Raw genomic sequence first — 23,205 nt, forward strand, 5'->3', positions numbered from 1 at the left:
ATCAATGTAATAGCTGAAATCACCAAAACGAATAGCAAGGGAAGGGTCAAAAGGATAGCCAGATGCTATCATCATCATGGCTGGTCAGCAGATAATAGAGTTTACAAGAGAAAGGGTTGTTGAAAGATGTTCAAAGAATTTGACATAGAAGGAGCAGCCGGAAAGAGGGTGTACCATAGGACTAGGAGGAAAGGCTGAAGAGAGTGGGAATGTCAGGACTTGTGACAAGGGAAAAGCTGGATGTCAGCTCTGGCTAGACAGAAGGAACATTAAAGGAAAAGTTTAAAGATAAAGGGAATTTGTATTCATTCAACAACTTTCAATTACGAGTGGGGTTGGGGGCGGGGTGGTAACAAGATGTTCCATAATGGGCAGAGTAGAAGGGTCTAGATTTCCAGTATTCTTAACCTCTTCTTTTGGTATGGGTAAGGAGACCTTTGAAACTCTTGTGGACCTTAACTCAAAATGAATAGAGATTCACAAAAAAAATTTGCCATGATAAGTGGGACAGAATTAGAAATTAATGAATCATGAATCAGGATCTCCACTTCTCTGATCAAGGAAACCAATCCAAGATGGCCCGATGCCTCATCTCTCCCCTCTCTTGGTATAAACTGCTGAATAATCAAAGTATTATATTTATTATCTAATATAAGAAATAATCTAGATCACAAGCTATAAAATATAAGAAGTATGCTAGAAAATATAGATGGTATGACTGTTGATAATAGAACAAACTTGGAGGAATTCATTCTTCTGTCCCCTCTACTGTTTTGTTTTGTTTTGTTTTTTTACACTCTGTCCTCCCAACTCTATTTCATATACCTAACAAAATACCTTATATTGTTTTCAGAAAAGTGGACTTAGACCTGTTTTGCTTTATAGAAACAGAAACACAAGTTAGGTAGTTAAAAAATTGATTCAGTGTGCCACAGACTACTGAATACTAGAGAACAAGAACAAGTAAGACAGCCCCCCCTTTTAGGAGCTCATAGTGGAAGAGACAGACATATTATAGCTCAAAACGACAGATGCTTTCGAAAACAGTTCTGTTGTATCAACAAGTTTCTGGTCTCTCCTTTATGTGATATAAACACAGTCCATACAAACAGCCCTACTTAGAACCCAGTGCTACTCTGGGCACATGCATTTTAAAATTACAACAAAATCAGGGGGTCTAACTTACCATCATTTTTTCAAAGAGATCCAGTACTTCCTTTTCGGACAAATTCAAAGATCGTTCATCATATAATGGCTGAGCCGCTGGAAACTCACTCATCGCAACTTGAGAATCAATAGGATGTTGGATAAGAGGTTTTTCTTTTTTGACAGTAGATTTCCTAAAACTTGTAATTCGGTCACGCTGCAAACAGAAAAAACAAGAAGCCCTAAGGAAGAGATCAAGAATCACGAACAAACATGAAGAACTGAAACATCAAAATAGCACTTAGGAATCATTATTGTCTTTTGACAAAATGTTATTTTAAGCAGCAAGCTCCAGTTAGAGATTGTACTATTTTGAAACCTTGAAGTAGCTCTGCAGCCGCAGAAATCTAGGGAGTGAAAAGTATTCCTCAAAAGTAAAACTTAGTCCCTTGTCATTTCTGTTCTGCACAGTAACTAGGTCAGAAAAGTTCGGCCTCAAAGTCGTGTGGTGGTTTGAGAGAGAACGTGTCTTTGGCGGCAACTTTCAAACTATGAGAAAAAAAAACAAAGAAAAGAAAAGAATATCCAATTCTAAGGGGGAAATTATAGTAATGTTTCTCTTCTTCAAAGCACCAAAATAATTGTGACAAGTATCTATGAATACTTTGGCAGTGTAGTAGTAGAATACAATGGTTAAGAGCATGGACTCTGGAGCCAGACTACCTAGATTTGAATCTGCAATTTACTAGGTCAGTTACCCTGTGCAAATTACCTGGTCTCTCTATGACTGTTTCCTCATCTCTAAAATAGGGATAAGTTAATGTATGTAGGAGGAAGGAAGGAGCGAAGGAAGGAAGGGAGGGAAGGAGGAAGGGGAGACAGAGAAAGCAACAAAGAAACAGTTATTGTGAAATTTAAATAAGTTATATGTTTAGTGTACTTAGCTACTCTTTATTACTATTGTTGTTGTTACTATTACTATTATTATTATTACACACACCTTTTTCTTCCCTAAAACGTGGGACCAACAAGGAAGCACAACAAAATTAAAAACATTACCTTTTTGCTCTGGAAATATAACATAAACAGAAATATCTTATTCCTACAAATACTACTATGAAGAACTTGCTATTTTATGGATATTGACTTGGAACCATTGATTCCACGTACAATCTCTAATAATTAGCTTGCGATTTCACATAAAGTGAGTTAATGACTCCACTTGCATGTAAATAGGCCATTCTGTTTTAAACCACAGAACACTGGACATCAAAAATTAGTAATAACCATAAAACTGAATACAACTCAGTTTTATTCTGGTTTCTGTTAGGAAGCACATGCATGCATACTGTCAGCTCACGTTAAACAAGCAGATATGTTAGGTATCAGGACAGTGCCTCGTCACTGCCACATTACCAAGTCCTTATAAATCACTTCAACAGTATAAAAAGCATACAGAAGTTCTTACCACAATTATGTTGACTTCTGTTGACCCCCATTAAAAGAACATACTTTTTTTTTGATTCAAAGAACACTTTTTTTTTCTAAAAGGTGTACTTTGAAAGAAATATGAGCAGTTTTAAGCAGCTTATTTAGGATTCCAAAAATGATCTTAGTACATGGTTGCTTACAAAGAGATTATGTAAATCATAATATTTTAGAGCTGGGAAGAAACTTGAAAAATCATCTAGGCCGACTCTCTCACTTCACAGAAAAAGTGACTCGCTAAATTCACGAGTCCCTGGTTCCTAGCCCAGTGTTCACATAAAGATTCATTTCTTCGAATCACCTTCTATATTTTCATATTTTCTTTTAAATTTGAATGTTTTTGAGGAAAATTAAGTTAGATTAGATATGTAATAACCAACTCAAACAACTCAAAAAAAAACATTAAGCAATCCCAAATAAGCTGAGTACATAACCAAGAGTCAAATTTTACTAAAAGATATGGTGGACACAAAAGCATTTAAATATGCAATTGACCATTAAATCAACATATCTCTGTTCCTTTCCCTTCATATCACTTAATATTTACTTTTGCAGTGCTGGCTTTTTTACTGAGTAGCATTATTTACATATATATTTGATCTTCCACTATGCTCTTCACTTTGATCTAGAAAACTGGCTTTTGCTTTCAGCTATATCTTGATAAGAAAATAAAGTTAAGCCACATACTTTCACTTCCTTAAATCATGAACGATATTCTACATTATTTGTAGACAGGTAATTTCACAAAGAAAACATACTTAAAATACCACATTTTAAAAGCTTAGCTATAAAAGGGCACATTTAAATTTTAAGCCCATAACTTTTAATAAGTTTTACTACGATAGACTCAGATCAAAAATATTTGAGGATTTTAAATATAATACCACATTTCTAACATAATGTACTTAACTTCCTTTCCATTTTAAATTAATTTCCTTTACTGTTAATATTAATGCTTAACATATTCAGAGTCAATTTACATGGCTATTGAGAAAGGAAACATTTGTGTTTTCCAGAGTTAGATTTATACTGATTTTTTTTAATTAGCTAAGGTATATATCAGGATGGTAATATCAAAATTATTTTGAGAACACATACAATTGCTTATGTTTATATCAAAAGAAGAAAAGCCACTCTATTGACAATTCTTCCATCTACTGTACTTTGTAAACATCTAGACTTTTTATATCTTTACATATATCAATGCTTTAATGTCCACCCACTTTAATAAAAAGGCAACATGCATAAGTAAATGATAACATGCTAAGTCCACCTTACCACATCATCTGCCAAAGTTTTTATTTGAATGTTCTATTAAAACCAAAAAGGAAAAAAAAAATACCTGTCAGATAAGAGAAATTCACAGATCAAACAAGAAAATAATTGAATGATTCTCATTTTTTATTTTATCAACTATAATTCTTCAAAGAGAATTAGAAACTTTAAATCTATAAACACATTCTTTACAAAAGAAAAAAACAACTTATTAAGGATTAAAAATGAAGGTTTGGTGAAGGGAGTGTCTCTTCGTTTTTGAAGATGACTCCCAAGTTCCCAAAGTCAGATTTGGAACAGACATCACTACCACAGTGCTCAAACGTGAGAACAGATATAAAAAAGTCATAAGCCCTTTCAAGATTTTTCAAAGTTTTAGAATGAATAATCATATTTTTGAGATACATAAAACTTTTAAAAACATGAACAACAGGAAAAATGTCACATTTAATAGTAATGACATATAATGAAACAGCTCAGTCTAGAACTCAGTTGCATCTGATAGATAATTTAACGAACACCTTTATAAATATTCTAGATAACATTGAACTTACTGATTCTGTTAATATATGCCCATTTCTCAAAAACTCCAACACTTTCTTTTTTTTTTGCATGTGGTTTTCTACTTCTAATGTTGAGAATCATTGGAAATGGTATACTCTAGTTAATAAAATACAGTGGTTAATAAAAACTACCACATAGAGTACAAACAATACTGGAGTAATAAAGCAATATTAAAGTAAGCAAAGTAACAGCTAACAATTTAGTAATCTTCCAGGATTCAGAAGATACTTCAAGATCTTACAATAACATACAATCAGCACAAAAGCAGTTATTATTATATTATAAATATGTTGAAATATGTTGTAGTGCTAGTTAAGAGATGTGATTAGGAAAGAACCATATTTTTTAAATCACCTGTTAGGAACTGAAATTAACCCTTCTGCCACAACCTGTATACTTATTTCCTACAACAAAACAGAAGCTGAATGATGTACATCATGCATGCTCACATCCCTTTTAACTAAGAAAAATATGGTCGTATCACTGGTGGGGAGAATTCCATTAAGAGTTATAAGTGAGAATTATTTCGTCACAGGATCTCATAAAACTGTCTTCAAATATCACCAACTAAATGCTGTTAAAGATCATCCTCCCCTCCAGTAGTTGGGACAAATATACTATTATATGTGTAGTTCTTTTTCTACTTTTAATACATCTATTCCCTCAGGGATCTACACTTCTATGTCTTTGTACTATGTCTTCATCACATCCTGCTGACACAAACCCCAATCAATCTTTACTGCCTAGAAAAAAGAAAAGAAGGGGGATTACTTTTATCAGAACTGAAGCCTTTTTAAGAGAGATCAGTTCACCCTAGGACTATCTCTACCTGGTATTTTCTCTTTAATTTTCCCTGTGGGGTACAGAAAACTGTTCTATGCACAGTGACAAGCTTCATGATTTCCTGTCATGTAAAATCAGAGTGAGAAATGTCAAAGTCTCAAAAGTACCTCAACTACCCTGCTACCATCCAGATATGTACCTGTCCACCTGTGTTATTTATTAGACAGATTATACAGTTCTTCAAGCAACCCCTGCTTTTCTTTTCTTCCCATCCTTTGAGGTTATAAACTCAAGATTGGAAACATATAAATCTTCAAAGTCAATATGTAAATTCGGGGAAAATAAGATTTTAGTCAAATTCTCTAAGTTAAGGTACACATATGTCTCGAATGCCTTAAGTCTGTATCTCAATTGAATATATGTTGATAGTTTAATCATGGGGGACAGAAACAACAACAACGAAAAAGCATTGCTAGCAATAGTCCCACCTTGTCTTATGGGAAGAGACTTGAGTTTTCTCGTCTTCTCCCACCTCCACTCTCTTTCTTTTTTGAAATTAACATATTTTTGTCCATATTAAATCCCACAGTATGGAGTTAGACACTATTAAATTGGATGAAATTTGAGATAATCTGGTCAAAACCTCTCAATTTACAAATGGTGAAACTGAAGCTTGAAGAGGCTAAGTGACTCGCCCATGGACCACAGATCTGGTTGTCACTAGATACTAACTCTTCGTCAACATATGGCCTCTTCAGGTGGTATAATTAGGCTGTAGGATATTAGGGTTGAACTACTGAATTGAAACAGTTCATGGTAACCTCAAATTCACAGATATGCCCCAAGCCCCATCAGTTTCATTTTCCTTTGGGTAACTGCCTTTTGCCATCATTACCAGGGGGTCAAGTATCATCCCAAAGAGCATTCCCCTGGCAACCGAAGTCCTTCCCTAACACGTCTTATGTGTCACCTGCTAAATTCATTTTGACCAATATACACTAATGTTCTTCCAGTGGCTGGTTATTTTTCATATACAAACTATATACAAATTTAGATTCTTTGGTCTTTCATAATTCTTCATTCTTAATTATATCTTACTACTGCCACAACTGTAAGAATCAGAGCTGTTCTCTCAGCTCTCTAGATGGGTAATAGGAGGGAAAATAGAGTAGGAAAAAGTGGGTATATAATTAATAACCCAGTGGAAACACTACATGAGCACCAAGGGTTGTCACAGAGGGTTAGGACAGACTTACAAAAATAGGGTCATGTTTATGGTAATGGTTACCATCCAATTTTAAGACTTCCATGTCACCTTGGTCTCCTCCCTCTCTTCAATCCCTACAGCCAAAACAGTTGTCAAGTTCCACGGTGATCTTTCTGCAGTTTCTTCTTCATTTCCGCACAAACCATCCCAGTTTAGAGTCTAATCACTGGCAGTAGCCTCCTAATAATTACCTCTGCCACCATTCTCTCCTCATTGCCAAAGTCATCTTCTTCAAGCAAAGACATGGTTCAAGTCACCATCACATCACCTCTTCCCTAGATTTCTGTAAGAACCTCCTAACCTATCTCCCTTTTTCCACCTTTACCCTGCTATAGTTCATTCTGAACACATTGAGGAAGTGACAGTATTAAAACCCAAGTCAGTTTGCAGCCAATTAAACCAACTATGCTCTTTTCCCTGTGGGGGCCAGGTGTGCAATGGCTGCAAACAGCAGCCTCCTCAGTAGTGTATGCAGCCTGTTGCCTGTATGTGTTGCCCTACGGGACCCTGGAGACAGCACTTTCCAGTGGACATTCGTGACTGGCATGCTGCCCCCAATCTAGTCTCCAGACAGGTATACGCGGTGCCTTTGGAAAGCCCCAGGGCACAGTGGCCGGGGTCCACATTGGCCACGTCATAATGTCCATCCACACCAAGCTGCAGAGCGAGGAGCACGTGTTTGAGGCCCTGTGCAGGGCCAAGTTCAAGTTCCCTGGCTGCCAGAAGATCCACATCTCCAAGAAGTGGGGATTTACTAAGTTTAATGCAGGTGAATTTGAAAACATGGCGGCAGATAGGCGGCTCCTCCCGGGTGGCTGTGGGGTCAAATACATCCCTAATCGTGGCCCCCTGGACACATGGCGGGCCCTGCACTCATGAGAGCCTTGAGGCTGTCCCCTCTTTACTCACGTGCACCAATAAATCCTACTTTCCTGTCAAAAAAAAAAAAAAAACAAAGAAAAGAAAAAGCTAAAGAAATCTGAATAAACCATGGATTTTAGTCAGAAAAAAAAAAAAAACCAAGTCAGATCATGTCACTCCTCTGCTCAAAACTTTTCAATGGCACCCTATTTTCACCCCCAGTGAAAGTCAAAATCGTTACAATAACCTGCAAGGCCCTATGGAGCTGCATACTCTTCATATCCCTCTGACCTCATCTCCTATTACAGTTCCTTTCATTCACTCAGCTCTAGTCACAGCAACCACCTCACTGTTCCCCATAAGGCAATAAGCCACATACACTGTCTCTTCCCTCTGCCTGGAATGCTCTTTTCTGTTATCCATATGCTTTCCTCCATCACTCCTCCCCCTTTCAAGTTCTTGCTCAGGGAGACCTACTCTGTCCATCCTATTTAAATGAAAACACCCACCTCCTCCACACTCTCCTGACCTGCTTTAGCATGCTCTGATTTCCTTTTTTCAATAAAACTTACGACATTCTCACATAGTCTATAATTTATTTCTGTCTGTTTCTCCCACTAAAAATGTGAGCTCCATAAGAACCAAGGTTTTCATCTGTTTGTTTCAGGGATGTACCCCAATGCCTAGATCAGTGTTTGGCACACAGAACTCAATAAAAAATTATAAATGACTATTACTTGCCCATCTGTATTCAGTGGCTCCTGATGACCTACAGAATAAAGACTAATACCCTTAATACGGCATTCAAAGCCCTATATTATTCAGCCCTAGGCTACCTTCTACGTCTTCCCTCAATGATCTGTGCGCTATGGAAAAATGGAAATCCTTTTCCCACCGCATGCCTCATTATGTCCTGTTTGTGCACCCACTCTTCCCTCTACTGGAATGTCAATCTGGCTAGGTACTTTTCTATTTCTAGAGCTTCCCTTGAGTTTAAAGTTTGGTTATTCATAAACCAAATGTGGACCCATGGTCAAAAATGGAGGAGAACTATGCTTTGTTTAGTGTCTTCTTAAAGACTATTTTTTCCTAAAAGGCATCTTTAAGAATGATAGAGCACCTTAAGACAAAGAGGAAATTATATTCACGTAAAAAATTATCCCAATTACTTGTAATAGAGAACCATAAAGAAAAACACTCTGCTTATGATTTCTTGATTTACAAGTTTCATTCAACTACAGACTGGATATCCTATATAACTATGTACATTTGACTGATATGGATATTTTTCTCATAGATTTCCCTCATGTAAAACTCTGCTGTCATAAATATCTTCTTGAGACCATTACTTAGAACTCTACAACTATTCAGAAAAGAGAGACAAATGTGGTCTATTGAAAAGAAAAATCTTTAAGGACATTTGAAGAGTTTGAGTTTAGGAGGGGGCCATTTTTGGCCACTGCACATTAAAAATACATTGAAATTATTGTATAAATTACACTTAAGTTATCTGCAATAGAAAATAAATTATTTCTGCTGCACAACTGTTTTTATACATTAGTCAAAAAAAGAGAAAGTTACAAAAGGAGAACAATAACAAAAACACCACCAACATGAAAAAAGTTCAGAGAGCTGTAAAGAGCTATCTCTTTGACAAGATTCAATCGCAGTCATTTTTATGTGAATTGACCTGTAAAACATTTTTAAATGGTTGTAAGATACAGTCTCATTTATAACGATGTTCTACAGGGACAAGCTCTCAAATTTTATCTGAATGTAATTTATATAGGTGCATGCACCTCTCTCTCTCACACCACTGGCAAGCAGACATTATGGATTTTACTCCTGTGTAAAAACTATAGAGCTACTATGGAGTTAAAACAACAACAAAAAATGACCAAAAAAATGTTTATCAGAGTCACACCCCTGAATTAAAAGCACTGATTAAAGTCATTTTAGTAAGTTTTTATTGCAAATCTAAATCTATAATGGTCATTAGGATGAGGGCATATTACACCAATAAGTATAGTGACCATATATTTTCATTAAAATCAACTCTAGAAAAGCAATATGCTTGTGAATTAGTCAAGCAATTAGAGTTTATTAAACTTCATTTATGAACAGTTATATTAAATATAACTTACTACAGTACTCTATGAGTACTGCATAATTATAAAAGTTTCACTCCAGAGTCTCAACCCCTTAAGAATAAGAGAAATGGATGATTTACTTACAAACTCTAATACTGAAGTTCTGATTGAAATGCAGGAGCCATTATTGCAAGAAAATTAAGTTTTAATTTTCTCAATCAGGCAGAAATTAACAAAAACAGCAAGATGTAAAGATTCGACTCTCTTATGGCTAATGTTACATGGTAATACAATGTTTTATAAACATCTTGAAATTACTCCAGTACCACAGAAATTGGACAACTGAATTGCATACAATTCAAAAGTCTCACCACCAACTCAAAAACTTGGCCACACTTCTTCAACTTTGACTATTTTCTTCTCTTTTAGAGAAAGTAAGTTGGCCATCACAATAAAGATGAAGGGTCAATTATTTACCCAGCTTAAATTTCTTAATCTCTGAGTAGGGCAAGGCAATATAATATAGAAAAGCATGTTCAATTCAATTGAACAAATATTTGAGCATCTAATATGCACCTGTTCAGTGCTGGGCACTAGGAATACAACCATAAACAAGATAAGCATGCACCTTACGGAAGCTGTAGTCTAGTCAAAGATCAAATGAATGAAAGAACAATCACAACAGAGGAATTCTGAGAGCACTGTTCGGGTGGTACTCTATCATAACCTCCATATACTTTCCAAGTAAGAAGGGCCTTTAAGAAAGGTCATCCATCTCAACCAATGATCCAGGGTTTGAAATCTCTAGATGACATCCCTGACCAATACTGATTCAGATCAGCAGCAGTCACAGAAGGAAGTAATTATTCTTCAAAGTGCTGCCTTTCAACTTTTCAGATCCTGGATTCACCCTGAACTTTACAAATCAGTAAGACCAATCAAGACAATTCAAGGCTATTTAACCATCTGGCAACCAAGCTGAACATTCTGTTCAGCTATTCAAATCCCTTTACTATGAAGATTGTTTTAGTTGAGTACCTCTCCGTTGTGTTTCACCAACAAAGGTATATATAATCTGATTTTTAGAACTGAGATCAACGTAGATAGAGGTTTGATTCTAAGAAGACAGGAGGAAAAGAAAAATTGGCTTTCAAACCCATTGAACTATTACTGCTTGTATTTAAAATTACTCTAAAACATTTTTTCATCTCCTTTCTAACAGTAAGGGGCATTTTCAGACACCCACATGTCCTCTTAGGCACTGCATTCTTCCATCACCATTAGCACTTCCGAATAGATGATAGATCAGCTGGCAGTGTGCGAGGCACTGGGATTTAAAGAGACATGGCCCTGACCTCAAAGGGCAAAAGCCTAGTAGTTGAGAAGATGAAGTTACAGGCATTAAGCTCCAATTCTCCACCTTACTTTGCTACTGTGAGCATCTCAAACTGTCCATTTCATCATTTTAATAGAGCAATACTTTTCTATACTTTTCTATTTTTGTAACCAAAAGGACACCATCTCAGAAGCACTGTCAAATCAAAAGCCTCAAATGTGAACCCACCTGAGCTCTTGGCTACTACAAATCATAATTCTTTCTACCATTTTTACAACAAGAAAAAAATTCCTTTTCGGATTTGCTTCTCAAGATACTCTTTCAATATAAAGAACAAAATGTGTATCTACCAGAAATCAAATATGACATCACAGTATAGGGCTTCAGTTTTCTTCATGAAGCAAAAGACCATGTTAGTTCACTGGATAAGTTTCAGAAATCTGTCACAACAAGTTCTTCTCAAGCTTAAATTAATTGTCTTGCCACGAACTTCAATATTTAACTGCCAAGAGGGGTGTCTATGATATGGAAATCCAGCAGTCTCTTCTGTGTAACAAGAATGTTCAGCTTGGGCTTCCCTGGTGGCGCAGCGGTTGAGAGTCTGCCTGCTGATGCAGGGGACACGGGTTCGTGCCCCGGTCCAGGAAGATCCCACATGCTGCGGAACGGCTGGGCCCGTTAGCCATGGCCGCTGAGCCTGCACGTCCGGAGCCTGTGTTCCGCAACGGGAGAGGTCACAAGAGTGAGAGGCCCATGTACCACAGAAAAAAAAAAAAAAAAGAATGTTCAGCTTAAGGACTAGGGGTGAAACGCTCAAGAAACATACGTTTTAGAAAACAAATTTATGGTTACCAAAGGGGAAAGGTACGGGGTGGGGGAGATAAATTAGGAGTTTGGGGTTAACAAATACAAACTACTATACATAAAATAGATAAGCAACAAGGACCTACTGTACAGCAGAGGGAACTATATTCACTATCTTGTAATAATCTATGCAGGAAAAGAATCTGGAAATGAATACATATATGTATGTATGTATAACTGAATCAGCACAACATTGTAAAGCAGCTATACTCCAATAAAAATTAATTAAAAGGAGAGGAAAAAAAACTGAATCACTTTGCTGTACACCAGAAACTAATGCAACACTGTAAATCAACTATACCTCAATCAAAAGAAATTAATAGAGAAATAAAAATAAAATTTTTAAAGAAATGTATGTTTGCCACTTAGGTCTTAAAAAACGTTCATGCTAATGAATTAGAGGAAGTCACTTAGTACCTGAATTAATCAGAAACAATTGCATGAATAATCCAGGTTTTTCAAGTAGTAACTTCTTCTGTAGGTACTAAACCATTTCAAATGGGAAAACTGTTGGGATGTGAAAGTTCTTTATAACTCTATGAATAAAAAGCAACAGAAATGAAAAGAAAGCCAGCTTTGCCCAGCAATTGTACATAATAGATACTCTTAGATCAATGAGTTAGCCAAGTGGGGCTCAATATTTAATAAATTTTTACCTTCTCTGTTTTAAAAAAAAGACAGATGTCTCCACCAAACATTAATGTTTCAGAACCCATCACAGGCTCAGCACTTTGTGGCAAAGAGAAGTTTAAGACGCGATTCTGCCCTTAAGGCATTAATCTAACCAGGGAATGAAAACTAACCACAGAGGAGATTCTGAGGTATGTTCCTGCTCTTCCTCCCTGGCCACTATCACATGTCCTGTCTTACTATTTTCATAGCAGAACCACTACCTGAAATTATCTGTCCACTTACCTATTTACTTACTTATGTTCTAGCTTCTAGAAAACAAGTTCCCTAATAGCAGAGCCCTTAATTTTCCTGTCTTAATCACTTTTGGATCTCTAACATTTAGAGCAGTAGCTGGCACATCATACCTGCTCAAATATTTGGTGAATAAATTAAGTACAAGAGGAATTCAGAGAAGAAATAAATATAGCTTCATTAAGAAACTATAAAGAATTGTGCCCTAATTGCTGGGTAGGATTTGAATAGCCAGAAAGAGGAAGAAAAGGAAGTGAGACAGGGAGCAGTGTTAACATTTTACTTTAGGGAAGCAGCCTTAGGAAACAAAGGGTTCAAGTTAGAGGGTATTAAATTTCGAACATGTAGGGTGGTGGGGCTGAAAAATGTCGCCTGCCATATCAGTAAACAAAGGATGTTGCAGCCATCAAGCCCTCAGCCACTGCAGCCACCCCTAACTGTGCACCCTGACGGGATTCAGGATGGAGAAAAGCAGGTACTGGCCCTAGATTGTTAAGGTGCATATCGAAGGAATGATTTCAACGAGCCCACACTCTTGCATCTTCCCATACCTAGAGGAGCGCTAAATTCATTAACTTGAGATATCAGGTTTTCTTTAATTCACAGTAATCTTTTGATGTTCTGTTTTTGTTGCAAAAACTCCTATGTATCCTGGCTCCTCCCTTACCTCTTTGGAGCACTCCCTCAGAGCGATCTGAGAGGCTGTCTTCCGGGCTTAAGTCCTTAGAAACTCTGCCCAATAGAACATAATTCTCAACTTTTAGGTTGTACATTTTTTTCAGTTGACAGTGGGGACAGATTAGAGACAGTCTTGAAAATCACAAGGCGTAGTCTAGACTATGTCTGACAACCATCGAGGGTCCTTATGAGTTCCTGATTCAGAGACAGACATGGAGAAGGTGGAATTTTAGAAAGATGACTTCGGGAGGTACAGGTCCACAATCTCTTATCTGAAACCCTTGAAGCCAAATGTGTTTTGGAATTCAGAGTGCTTCACATTTTAGAAAGAACTATGGTATGTGTACCATATATTACAAAACACACCCAGTGCGATCTGGGCTGGCACCCTAAATCAAATGCATTCAAGGTTAGCAGGGAAACATGAATACTCCACAAGACAGGATAAGTAAAGATTATATACAGCCTCAAGCCAGGCTGGGTTTCGGGACCAAATGATAAAATTCTGTTTTCAGAACTTTCAGATTTTAGCATTTCAGAGAAGGGTTGTAGGCTGTAATATTCAGGATAGACTGAGGAAGGAATCAAAGGCTAAAAAGGCAGCTTGCAGAGATCAGCAAGTTGGATCTATTCTACCTAAATACTAGCCACCATTTACTGAGCATTTATTATATGCCGGGCACTATGCTAAGAGCTTTACATGCATTGCCTCATTTAAATACTCACAGCAATCCTATGATATAGGAATTTATTGTCCTATTTGGCAGATCAGGGAATCAAGGTTTGCAGGCATTAAGTTACTTGCCTAAATGCACAAAGATAATTAATTACTCAGTTGGAATTAGCATTTAGGTCTGAGTAGAACCCAAGCTCTAAAACCTCTATCTATATTCTGAAATCTGTCTTCATCATATATAACACATATATGATGAAGTGTCTTCATCTTATATAACACATATATGATGAAGTGTCTTCATCATATATAACAATACTGGTTAGAGTGCAAGTTCTCTTTCAATCTCAGCCTTTCCATGTAGACTTTGCTCTGCTTCAGGCGCTCACCCCTCACCTGCTCCTTCATCTGCCCATCTCCTACTCACCCTTTCTGGTCTCAGTTGAGCTGAAGTTGGTCCTGTTATCATCTCCCATGGTTCCTGACTTCTTTTACCCCAATTATCAAATTATAATTCCCTATCAATGCCAGTCTTCTGGCTATACTGTAAACTCAGTGTAGTAAGGACTAGGTCTCTCTTGGTCCCCACTGTGTCCTCAGTTTTTTGCACTGTTTCTAGCACAGAGCTGCACTCAAACCTGTCATGATTTACTGAATTGGAGATGCAAACAGAGAAGAGAGATAGAGAGAGATCCAGTTGTGAGGTGATAAGAGCTTAGACTATGATAGTAGCAATAGGAATAGAGAGAAGGCAGTTACTATATATAATTTTGTTTAAAATTATGCATGTTTTTGAGGCAACTATACCCAGACATATGATTGCTGCTTGTATTAAATGGAGTAATTTAATATCTGTTGTTGTGATTACTATCTTTATAACACACAAATAACCTCTAAATGGCTATGATTATCACTCTGGAGATATTTCACCTCATTTATCTACTTCAAGTACCTTTTATAAATAACCACATCATTTAGTTTTCTGACGTAGCTGCAAAATTAATCTGACAAAACAAAATAATTCACTCCTCTATAAAGATTCAAGAGTATGAATTGCCTAAAGCTGAAAATTATACCTGAGTTGTGAATAAGGTATTATTACAACATACTTTTTGTACATTGTAATAATACATATAATAACATAATATCTTAACATGACATCATAATAATAATAACATAATAATAACATATATATGTTTAGGAAAAGATAACTAAAGTGAACCAATGATTTAATTTCACAATTAGTACTTTTAATTAATATTCTTGAATTTGCAAACAATTCCCAATTCAGGAACAGGTTGTGGTCTAAAAGTTCAATTGTGTGGCAGTTGTTTAGCTCCTGGAACACAGGTTTCCAAAGGTGCAACTAGTAAAACTGGCTTCCAAAGTGAAAGTGGACAACCTTCTCCCCACAGAAAACAAAACAGTTTATTCGGACTCATACAGGAAGGATGTTTAAAATAACGAATTATAACAAATATTGAACACTTAAAAACTTAAGCAAAACATAATTATATGATAGACAAAAATGATTTAAAATTTCAGAAAACTTCAAAAGGATCTTTCGAAGAATTTAGGATTAGCAAAAAATTATCAAATTTGGTAACCTTCCATTTTTTCCCCATTGGCTTAAGATTCTATGCTGATTACTGATAACTCCCTTTAAAACTTCTGTCCTATAGCGTTCCTTAAATGGTTTTTTACTTAGTTTCCATTTAGATGAGGAATTCCATCTTGAGATAGTGACAGAAATTCTGTCAAAATAACACATTGCAGAAAAATTTCATTTATGTCACTGTTTTACAAATAGTATCATAACAAACTAACAGGTAGTTTTAAATTCTTGACTGTTTTTGTGATTTTAGGCAAAGCATCAATTGTATTAATGTTTATTCTGATAAACCTCAAATTTCTTCCACTCTAACAGTGTTTTTCACAATGGACTCTTCACGTTTTGAATTAACTGAGGCGGAGTTAGGAACTACAACTATTAAACAACAAGGTCCCACTGTATAGCACAAGGAACTATATTCAATATCCTGTGATAAACCATAATGGAAAAGAATATATATGTATGTATTTATGTATGTATCTATATAGTAAGTTCCCTACATATAAACCTTCAAGTTGCGAACTTTCAAAGATGCGAACATGCGTTTGCATGTCCAATCACATAAGTTAGACCATATGTCTGACGTACACTGTCACATGTGTGCATCCTCTACAAGTGGTTGTGCTTTTGTGTACTTTACTGTACAGTACTGTATAGATACAGTAGTATGGTATCTTTATTTCAAGCCCAGGATGTCTGGAAGCAAGTGTAAAAGCAGCGGTATATGGCCAATTGTGTTAGTTGGGTACAAAGGCTAACTTGGTTGGACTTACAAACAAATTGGACTTACAGACGCTCACCTAGAACGGAGCTTGTTTGTATGTAGGGGACTTATATAAGTTTAGATTCATAGTTGTAGTTTTTTTTTAATTTTATTGACGTATACTTGATTTACAATGTTCTGTTAATTTCTGCTGTACAGCAAAGTGACTCAGATATATATATATTAAAAAAAAAACTACAACTATAAAACTAAACTAAACCAGCAACTATACTTAGCCTCTGAAGCCTTGTATGTAACGTGTAACCAATTTACCAATTACAAGATAAAATAAAGATTAACTGTATGTCCTTTTGCCTGAAAAAGTATAGGCAACTCAAGAACTACCATAATGGCCCTTACACATGAACAGGTCAAAGCAGATGATTCAAACTTTCTTTTTTTTTTTTAATTTGGATTATTTTTTAATTTTATTTTATTTATTTTTTTATACAGCAGGTTCTTATTAGTCATCCATTTTATATACATCAGTGTAAACATGTCAATCCCAATTGCCTAATTCATCACACCACCATCCCGACCCCGCCCTCAGCTTTCCCCCCTTGGTGTCCATATGTTTCTTCTCTACATCTGTGTCTCAACTTCTGCCCTGCAAACCGGTTCACCTATACCATTTTTCTAGGTTCCACAAACATGCGCTAATATACGATATCTGTTTCTCTCTTTCTGACTTATTTCACTCTGTATGACAGTCTCTAGATACATCCACGTCTCAACAAATCACCCAATTTCATTCCTTTTTATGGCTGAGTAATATTCCATTGTATATATGTACCACTTCTTCTTTATCCATGCATCTGGCAATGGGCATTTAGGTTGCTTCCATGACCAGGCTATTGTAAATAGTGCTTCAATGAACATTGGGGTGCATGTGTCTTTTTGAATTATGGTTTTCTCTGGGTATATGCCCAGGAGTGGGATTGCTGGATCATATGGTAATTCTATTTTTAGTTTTCTAAGGAAATTCCATACTGTTCTCCATAGTGGCTGTATCAATTTACATTCCCACCAATAGTGCAAGAGGGTTCCCTTTTCTCCACACCCTCTCCAGCATTTGTTGTCTGTAGATTTCCTGATGATGCCCATTCTAACTGGTGTGAGGTGATACCTCATTGTAGTTTTCATTTGCATTTCTCTAATAATTAGTGATGTTGAGCACCTTTTCATGTGCTTCTTGGCCATCCGTATGTCTTCCTTGGAGAAATGTCTATTTAGGCCCTCTGCCCATTTTTGGATTGGGTTGATTGTTTCTTTAATATTGAGCTTCATGAGCTGTTTATATATTTTGGAGATTAATCCTTTGTCCGTTGATTCCTTTGCAAATATTTTCTCCCACTCTGAGGGTTGTCTTTTCGTCTTGTTTATGCTTTCCTTTGGTGTGCAAAAGCTTTCAAGCTTCATTAGGTCCCATTTGTTTATTTTTGTTTTCATTTCTATTACTCTAGGAGGTGGATCAAAAAAGATCTTGCTGTGATTTATGTCAAACAGTGTTCTTCCTATGTTTTCCTCTAAGAGTTTTATACTGTCCAGTCTTACATTTAGGTCTCGAATCTATTTTGAGTTTATTTTTGCGTATGGTGTTAGGGAGTGTCCTAATTTCATTCTTTTACATGTAGCTGTCCAGTTTTCCCAGCACCACTTACTGAAGAGAATGTCTTTTCTCCATTGTATATCCTTGCCTCCTTTGTCATAGATTAGTTGACCATAGGTGCGTGCGTTTATCTCTGGGCTTTCTATCTTCGTCCATTGATCTATGTTTCTGTTTTTGTGCCACTACCATATTGTCTTCATTACTTCATTACTGTAGCTTTGTAGTATAGTCTGAAGTCAGGGAGTCTGATTCCTCCAACTCCATTTTTTTCCCTGAAGACTGCTTTGGCTATTCGGGGTCTTTTGTGTCTCCATACAAATTTTAAGATTTTTTGTTCTAGTTCTGTAAAAAATGCCATTGGTAATTTGATAGGGATTTCATTGAATATGTACATTGCTTTGGGTAGTATAGTCATTTAAACAATATTGATTCTTCCAATCCAAGAACATGGTATATCTCTCCATCTGTCTGTATCACCTTTAATTTCTTTCATCAGTGTCTTATAGTTTTCTGCAAACACGTCTTTTGTCTCCTTAGGTAGGTTTATTATTTAGATACTTTATTCTTTTTGTTGCAATGGTAAATGGGAGTGTTTCCTTAATTTCTTTTTCAGATGTTTCATCATTAGTGTATAGGAATGCAAGAGATTTCTGTGCATTAATTTTGTACCCTGCAACTTTAGCAAATTCATTGATTAGCTCTAGTAGTTTTCTGGTGGCATTTTTAGGATACTCTATGTATAGTATCATGTCTTCTGCAAACAGTGACAGTTTTACTTCTTCTTTTCCAAATTGTATTCCTTTTATTTCTTTTTCTTCTCTGACTGCTGAGGCTAGGACTTCCAAAACTATGTTGAATAATAGTGGTGAGAGTGGACATTCTTGTCTTATTCCTGATCTTAGAGGAAATGCTTTCAGTTTTTCACCATTGTGAATGATGTTTGCTGTGGGTTTGTCATATATGGCCTTTATTATGTTGAGGTACGTTCCCTCTATGCCCACTTTCTGGAGAGTTTTTATCATAAATGGGTGTTGAATTTTGTCAAAAGCTTTTTCTGCATCTATTGAGATGATCATATGGTTTTTCTTCTTCAATTTGTTAATATGGTGTATCACATTGATTGATTTGCATATATTGAAGAATCCTTGCATCCCTGGGATAAATCCCACTTGATGATGGTGTATGATCCTTTTAATGTGTTGTTGGATTCTGTTTGCTAGTATTTGGTTGAGGATTTTTGCATCTATATTCATCAGTGATATTGGTCTATAATTTTCTTTTTTTGTAGTATCTTTGCCTGCTTTTGGTATCAGGGTGATGGTGGCCTCATAGAATGAGTTTGGGAGTGTTCCTTCCTCTGCAATTTTTTGGAAGAGTTTGAGAAGGATGAGTTTTAGCATTTCTCTAAATGTTTTATAGAATTTACCTGTGAAATCATCTGCTCCTGGACTTTTGTTTGTTGGAAGATTTTTAATTACAGTTTCAATTTCATTACTTGTGATTCACCTGTTCATATTTTCTATTTCTTCCTGGTTCAGTCTTGGAAGGTTATACCTTTCTAAGAATTTGTCCATTTCTTCCAGATTGTCCATTTTATTGGCATAGAGTTGCTTGTAGTAGTCTCTTAGGATACTTTGTATTTCTGCAGTGTCTGTTGTAACTTCTCCTTTTTCATTTCTAATTTTATTGATTTGAGTCCTCTCCCTCATTTTCTTGATGAGTCTGGCTAATGGTTTTTCAATTTTGTTTATCTTCTCAAAGAACCACCTTTTAGTTTTATTGATCTTTGCTATTGTTTTCTTTGTTTCTGTTTCATTTACTTCCGCTCTTTATGATTTCTTTCCTTCTGCTAACTTTGGGTTTTGCCTGTTCCTCTTTCTCTAGTTCCTTTAGGTGTAAGTTTAGATTGTTTATTTGAGATTTTTCTTGTTTCTTGAGGTAGGCTTCGATAGCTATAAAATTCCCTCTTAGAACTGCTTTTGCTGCATCCCATAGGTTTTGGATTGTCCTGTTTTCATTGTCATTTGTCTCTAGGTATTTTTTGATTTCCTCTTTGATTTCTTCAGTGATCCCTTGGTTATTTAGTAACATATTGTTTAGCCTCCATGTGTTTGTGTTCCTTACGTTTTTTTCCCTGTAACTGATTTCTAATCTCACAACGTTGTGGTCAGAAAAGATGCTTGATATGATTTCAATTTTCTTAAATTTACTGAGGCTTGATTTGTGACCCAAGATGTGATCTATACTGGAGAATGTTGCGTGCGCACATGAGAAGAATATATAATCTGCCGTTTTTGGATGGGATGTCCTATAAATATCAATTAACTCTATCTGGTCTATTGTGTCATTTAATGCTTCGTTTCCTTATTTATTTTCATTTTGGATGATCTGTCCATTGGTGTAAGTGAGGTGTTAAAGCCCCCCACTATTAATGTGTTACTGTCGATTTCCTCTTTTATAGCTGTTAGTAGTTGCCTTATTTATCAAGGTGTTCCTATGTTGGATGCATATATATTTGTAATTGTTATATCTTCTTCTTGGAATGACCCCTTGAACATTATGTAGTGTTCTTCCTTGTCTCTTGTAACATTCTTTATTTTAAAGTCTATTTTATTGGATATGAGAATGTCTACTCCAGCTTTCCTTTGATTTCCCTTTTCATGGAATATCTTTTTCCATCCCCTCACTTTCAGTCAGAATGTGTCCCCAGGTCTGAAGTGGGTCTCCTGTAGACAGCATATATATGGGTCTTGTTTTTGTATCCATTCAGCAAGCCTGTGTCTTTTGGTTGGAACATTTAATCCATTCACGTTTAAGCTAATTATCGATACGTATGTTCCTATGACCATTTTCTTAATTGTTTTGGGTTTGTTTTTGTAGGTCCTTTTCTTCTCTTTTGTTTCCCACTTAGAGAAACTCCTTTAGCATTTGTTGTAGAGCTGGTTTGGTGGTGCTGAATTCTCTTAGCTTTTGCTTGTCTGTAAAGCTTTTGATTTCTCCATCAAATCTGAATAAGATCCTTTCCGGGTAGAGTAATCTTGGTTGTAGGTTCTTCCCTTTCATCACTTTAAGTATATCATGCCACTCCCTTCTGGCTTGTAGAGTTTCTGCTGAGAAATCAGCTGTTAACCTTATGGGAGTTCCCTTGTATGTTATTTGTCATTTTTCCCTTGCTGCTTTCAACAAATTTTCTTTGTCTTTATTTTTTGCCAGTTTGATTACTATGTGTCTTGGCGTGTTTCTCCTTGGGTTTATCCTGTATGGGACTTGCTGCACTTCCTGGACCTGGGTGGCTATTTCCTTTCCCACGGTAGGAAAGTTTTCGACGATAATCTCTTCAAATATTTTCTCTGGTCCTTTCTCTCTCTCTTCTCCTTCTGGGAACCCTACAATGCAAATGTTGTTGCATTTAATGTTGTCCCAGAGGTCTCTTAGGTTGTGTTCATTTCTTTTCATTCTTTTTTCTTTATTCTGTTCCACAGCAGTGAATTCCAGCATTCTGTCTTCCAGGTCACTTATCCGTTCTTCTGCCTCAGTTATTCTGCTATTGATTCCTTCTAGTGTAGTTTTCATTTCATTTATTGTATTGTTCATCTCTGTTTGTTTGTTTTTTAATTCTTCTAGGTCTTTGTTAAACATTTCTTGCATCTTCTCGATCTTTTCTTCCATTCTTTTTCCGCTGTCCTGGATCATGTTCACTATCATTATTCTGAATTCTTTTTCTGGAAGGTTGCCTATCTCCACTTCATTTAGTTGTTTTTCTGGGGTTTTACCTTGTTCCTTCATCTGGTTCATAGCCCCCTGCCTTTTCATCTTGTCTGTCTTTCTGTGAATGTGGTTTTTGATCCACAGGCTGCTTCTGCTGTCTGCCCTCTGGTGGATGAGGCTATCTAAGAGGCTTGTGTAGGTTTCCTGATGGGAGGGACTGGTGGCGGGTAAGGCTGACTGTTGCTCTGGTGGGCAGAGCTCAGTAAAACTTTAATCTGCTTGACTGCTGATGGGTGGGGCTGGGTTCCCTCCCTATTGGTTGTTTGGCCTGAGGCAACCCAACACTGGAGCCTACCTGGGCTCTTTGGTGGGGCTAATGACAGACCCTGCGAGGGCTAAAGCCAAGGAGTACTTCCCAGAACTTCTGTTGCCAGGGTCCTTGTCCTCAAGGTGGGCCACAGCCACCCCCCCCACCCGCCTCTGCAGGAGACCCTCCAACACTAGCAGGTAGGTCGGGTTCAGTCTCCCCTGGGGTCACTGCTCCTTCCCCTGGGTCCCGATGAGCACACTACTTTGTGTGTGCCCTCCAAGAGTGGAGTCTCTGTTTCCCCCAGTCCTGTTGAAGTCCTGCAATCAAATCCCACTAGGCTTCATAGTCTGATTCTCTAGGAATTCCTCTTCCCGTTGCTGGACCTCCAGGTTGGGAAGCCTGGCGTGGGGCTCAGAACCTTCACTCCAGTGGCTGGACTTCTGTGGTATAAGTGTTCTCCAGTCTGTGAGTCACCCACCCAGCTGTTATGGGATTTGATTTTACTGTGATTGCGCCCCTCTTACTGTCTCATTGTGGCTTCTCCTTTGTCTTTGGATGTGGGGTATCTTTCTTGGTGAGTTCCAGTGTCTTCCTGTCGATGATTGTCCAGCAGCTAGTTATGATTCTGGTGTTCTCACAAGAGGGAGTCTCTTTTTTTTTTAATATTGCAAAATCACAGACACTTTTCAGTCAAACAATTTTGATGTGAAAAACCGTTCTTGGGGGGCTTCCCTGGTAGTGCAGTGATTAAGAATCCACCTGCCAGGCTTCCCTGGTGGTGCAGTGGTTGAGAGTCTGCCTGCTGATGCAGGGGACACGGATTCGTGCCCCAGTCCAGGAAGATCCCACATGCCGAGGAACGTCTGGGCCCATGAGCCATGGCCGCTGAGCCTGCACGTCCAGAGCCTGTGCTCCGCAACGGGAGAGGCCACAACAGTGAGAGGCCCCCGTACCGAAGAAGAAAAAAAGAGAATCCGCCTGCCAATGCACTGGACACGGGTTCAAGCCCTGGCCAGGGAAGATCCCACGTGCCATGGAGCAACTAAACTCGTGAGCCACAACTACTGAGCCCATTCTCAGCAACAAAAGAAGCCACCGCAATGAGAAGCCCGCACACTGCAACGAAGAGTAGCCCCCACTCGCCACAACTAGAGAAAAGCCCGCGTGCAGCAACAAAGACCCAGTGCAGCCAAAACTAAAAATAAATAAAATAAATAAATTTAAAAAACAAGAAGAAGTTCTTGGGGCTTCCCT

General features: G+C 37.2%; 1 protein-coding gene and 1 non-coding gene across 6 annotated transcripts in view; one reads left to right on the plus strand and one right to left on the minus strand.

Moving 5' to 3' along the window:
* DIAPH2 (diaphanous related formin 2) overlaps positions 1–23,205 on the minus strand; it is an 891,422-nt gene that overhangs the window by 826,453 nt on the left and 41,764 nt on the right. For all 5 annotated transcript variants that reach the window (XM_067724059.1, XM_067724058.1, XM_067724057.1 and 2 more), the window contains exons 2-3: positions 3,913–3,945; positions 1,187–1,363 (exon numbers count right to left, since the gene is read on the minus strand). In XM_067724059.1, the coding sequence (XP_067580160.1) occupies positions 1,187–1,363; positions 3,913–3,945 (210 nt within the window). The remainder of the gene's footprint in view (positions 1–1,186; positions 1,364–3,912; positions 3,946–23,205) is intronic.
* On the plus strand, positions 6,908–7,042 carry LOC137217672 (small nucleolar RNA SNORA70). The gene has a single exon (XR_010940177.1). It is a non-coding gene; the product is annotated as a small nucleolar RNA SNORA70 (small nucleolar RNA).

The sequence above is a fragment of the Pseudorca crassidens genome, chromosome X (genome assembly GCF_039906515.1).
Source record: "Pseudorca crassidens isolate mPseCra1 chromosome X, mPseCra1.hap1, whole genome shotgun sequence".
Classification (NCBI taxonomy): Eukaryota; Metazoa; Chordata; class Mammalia; order Artiodactyla; family Delphinidae; genus Pseudorca; species Pseudorca crassidens.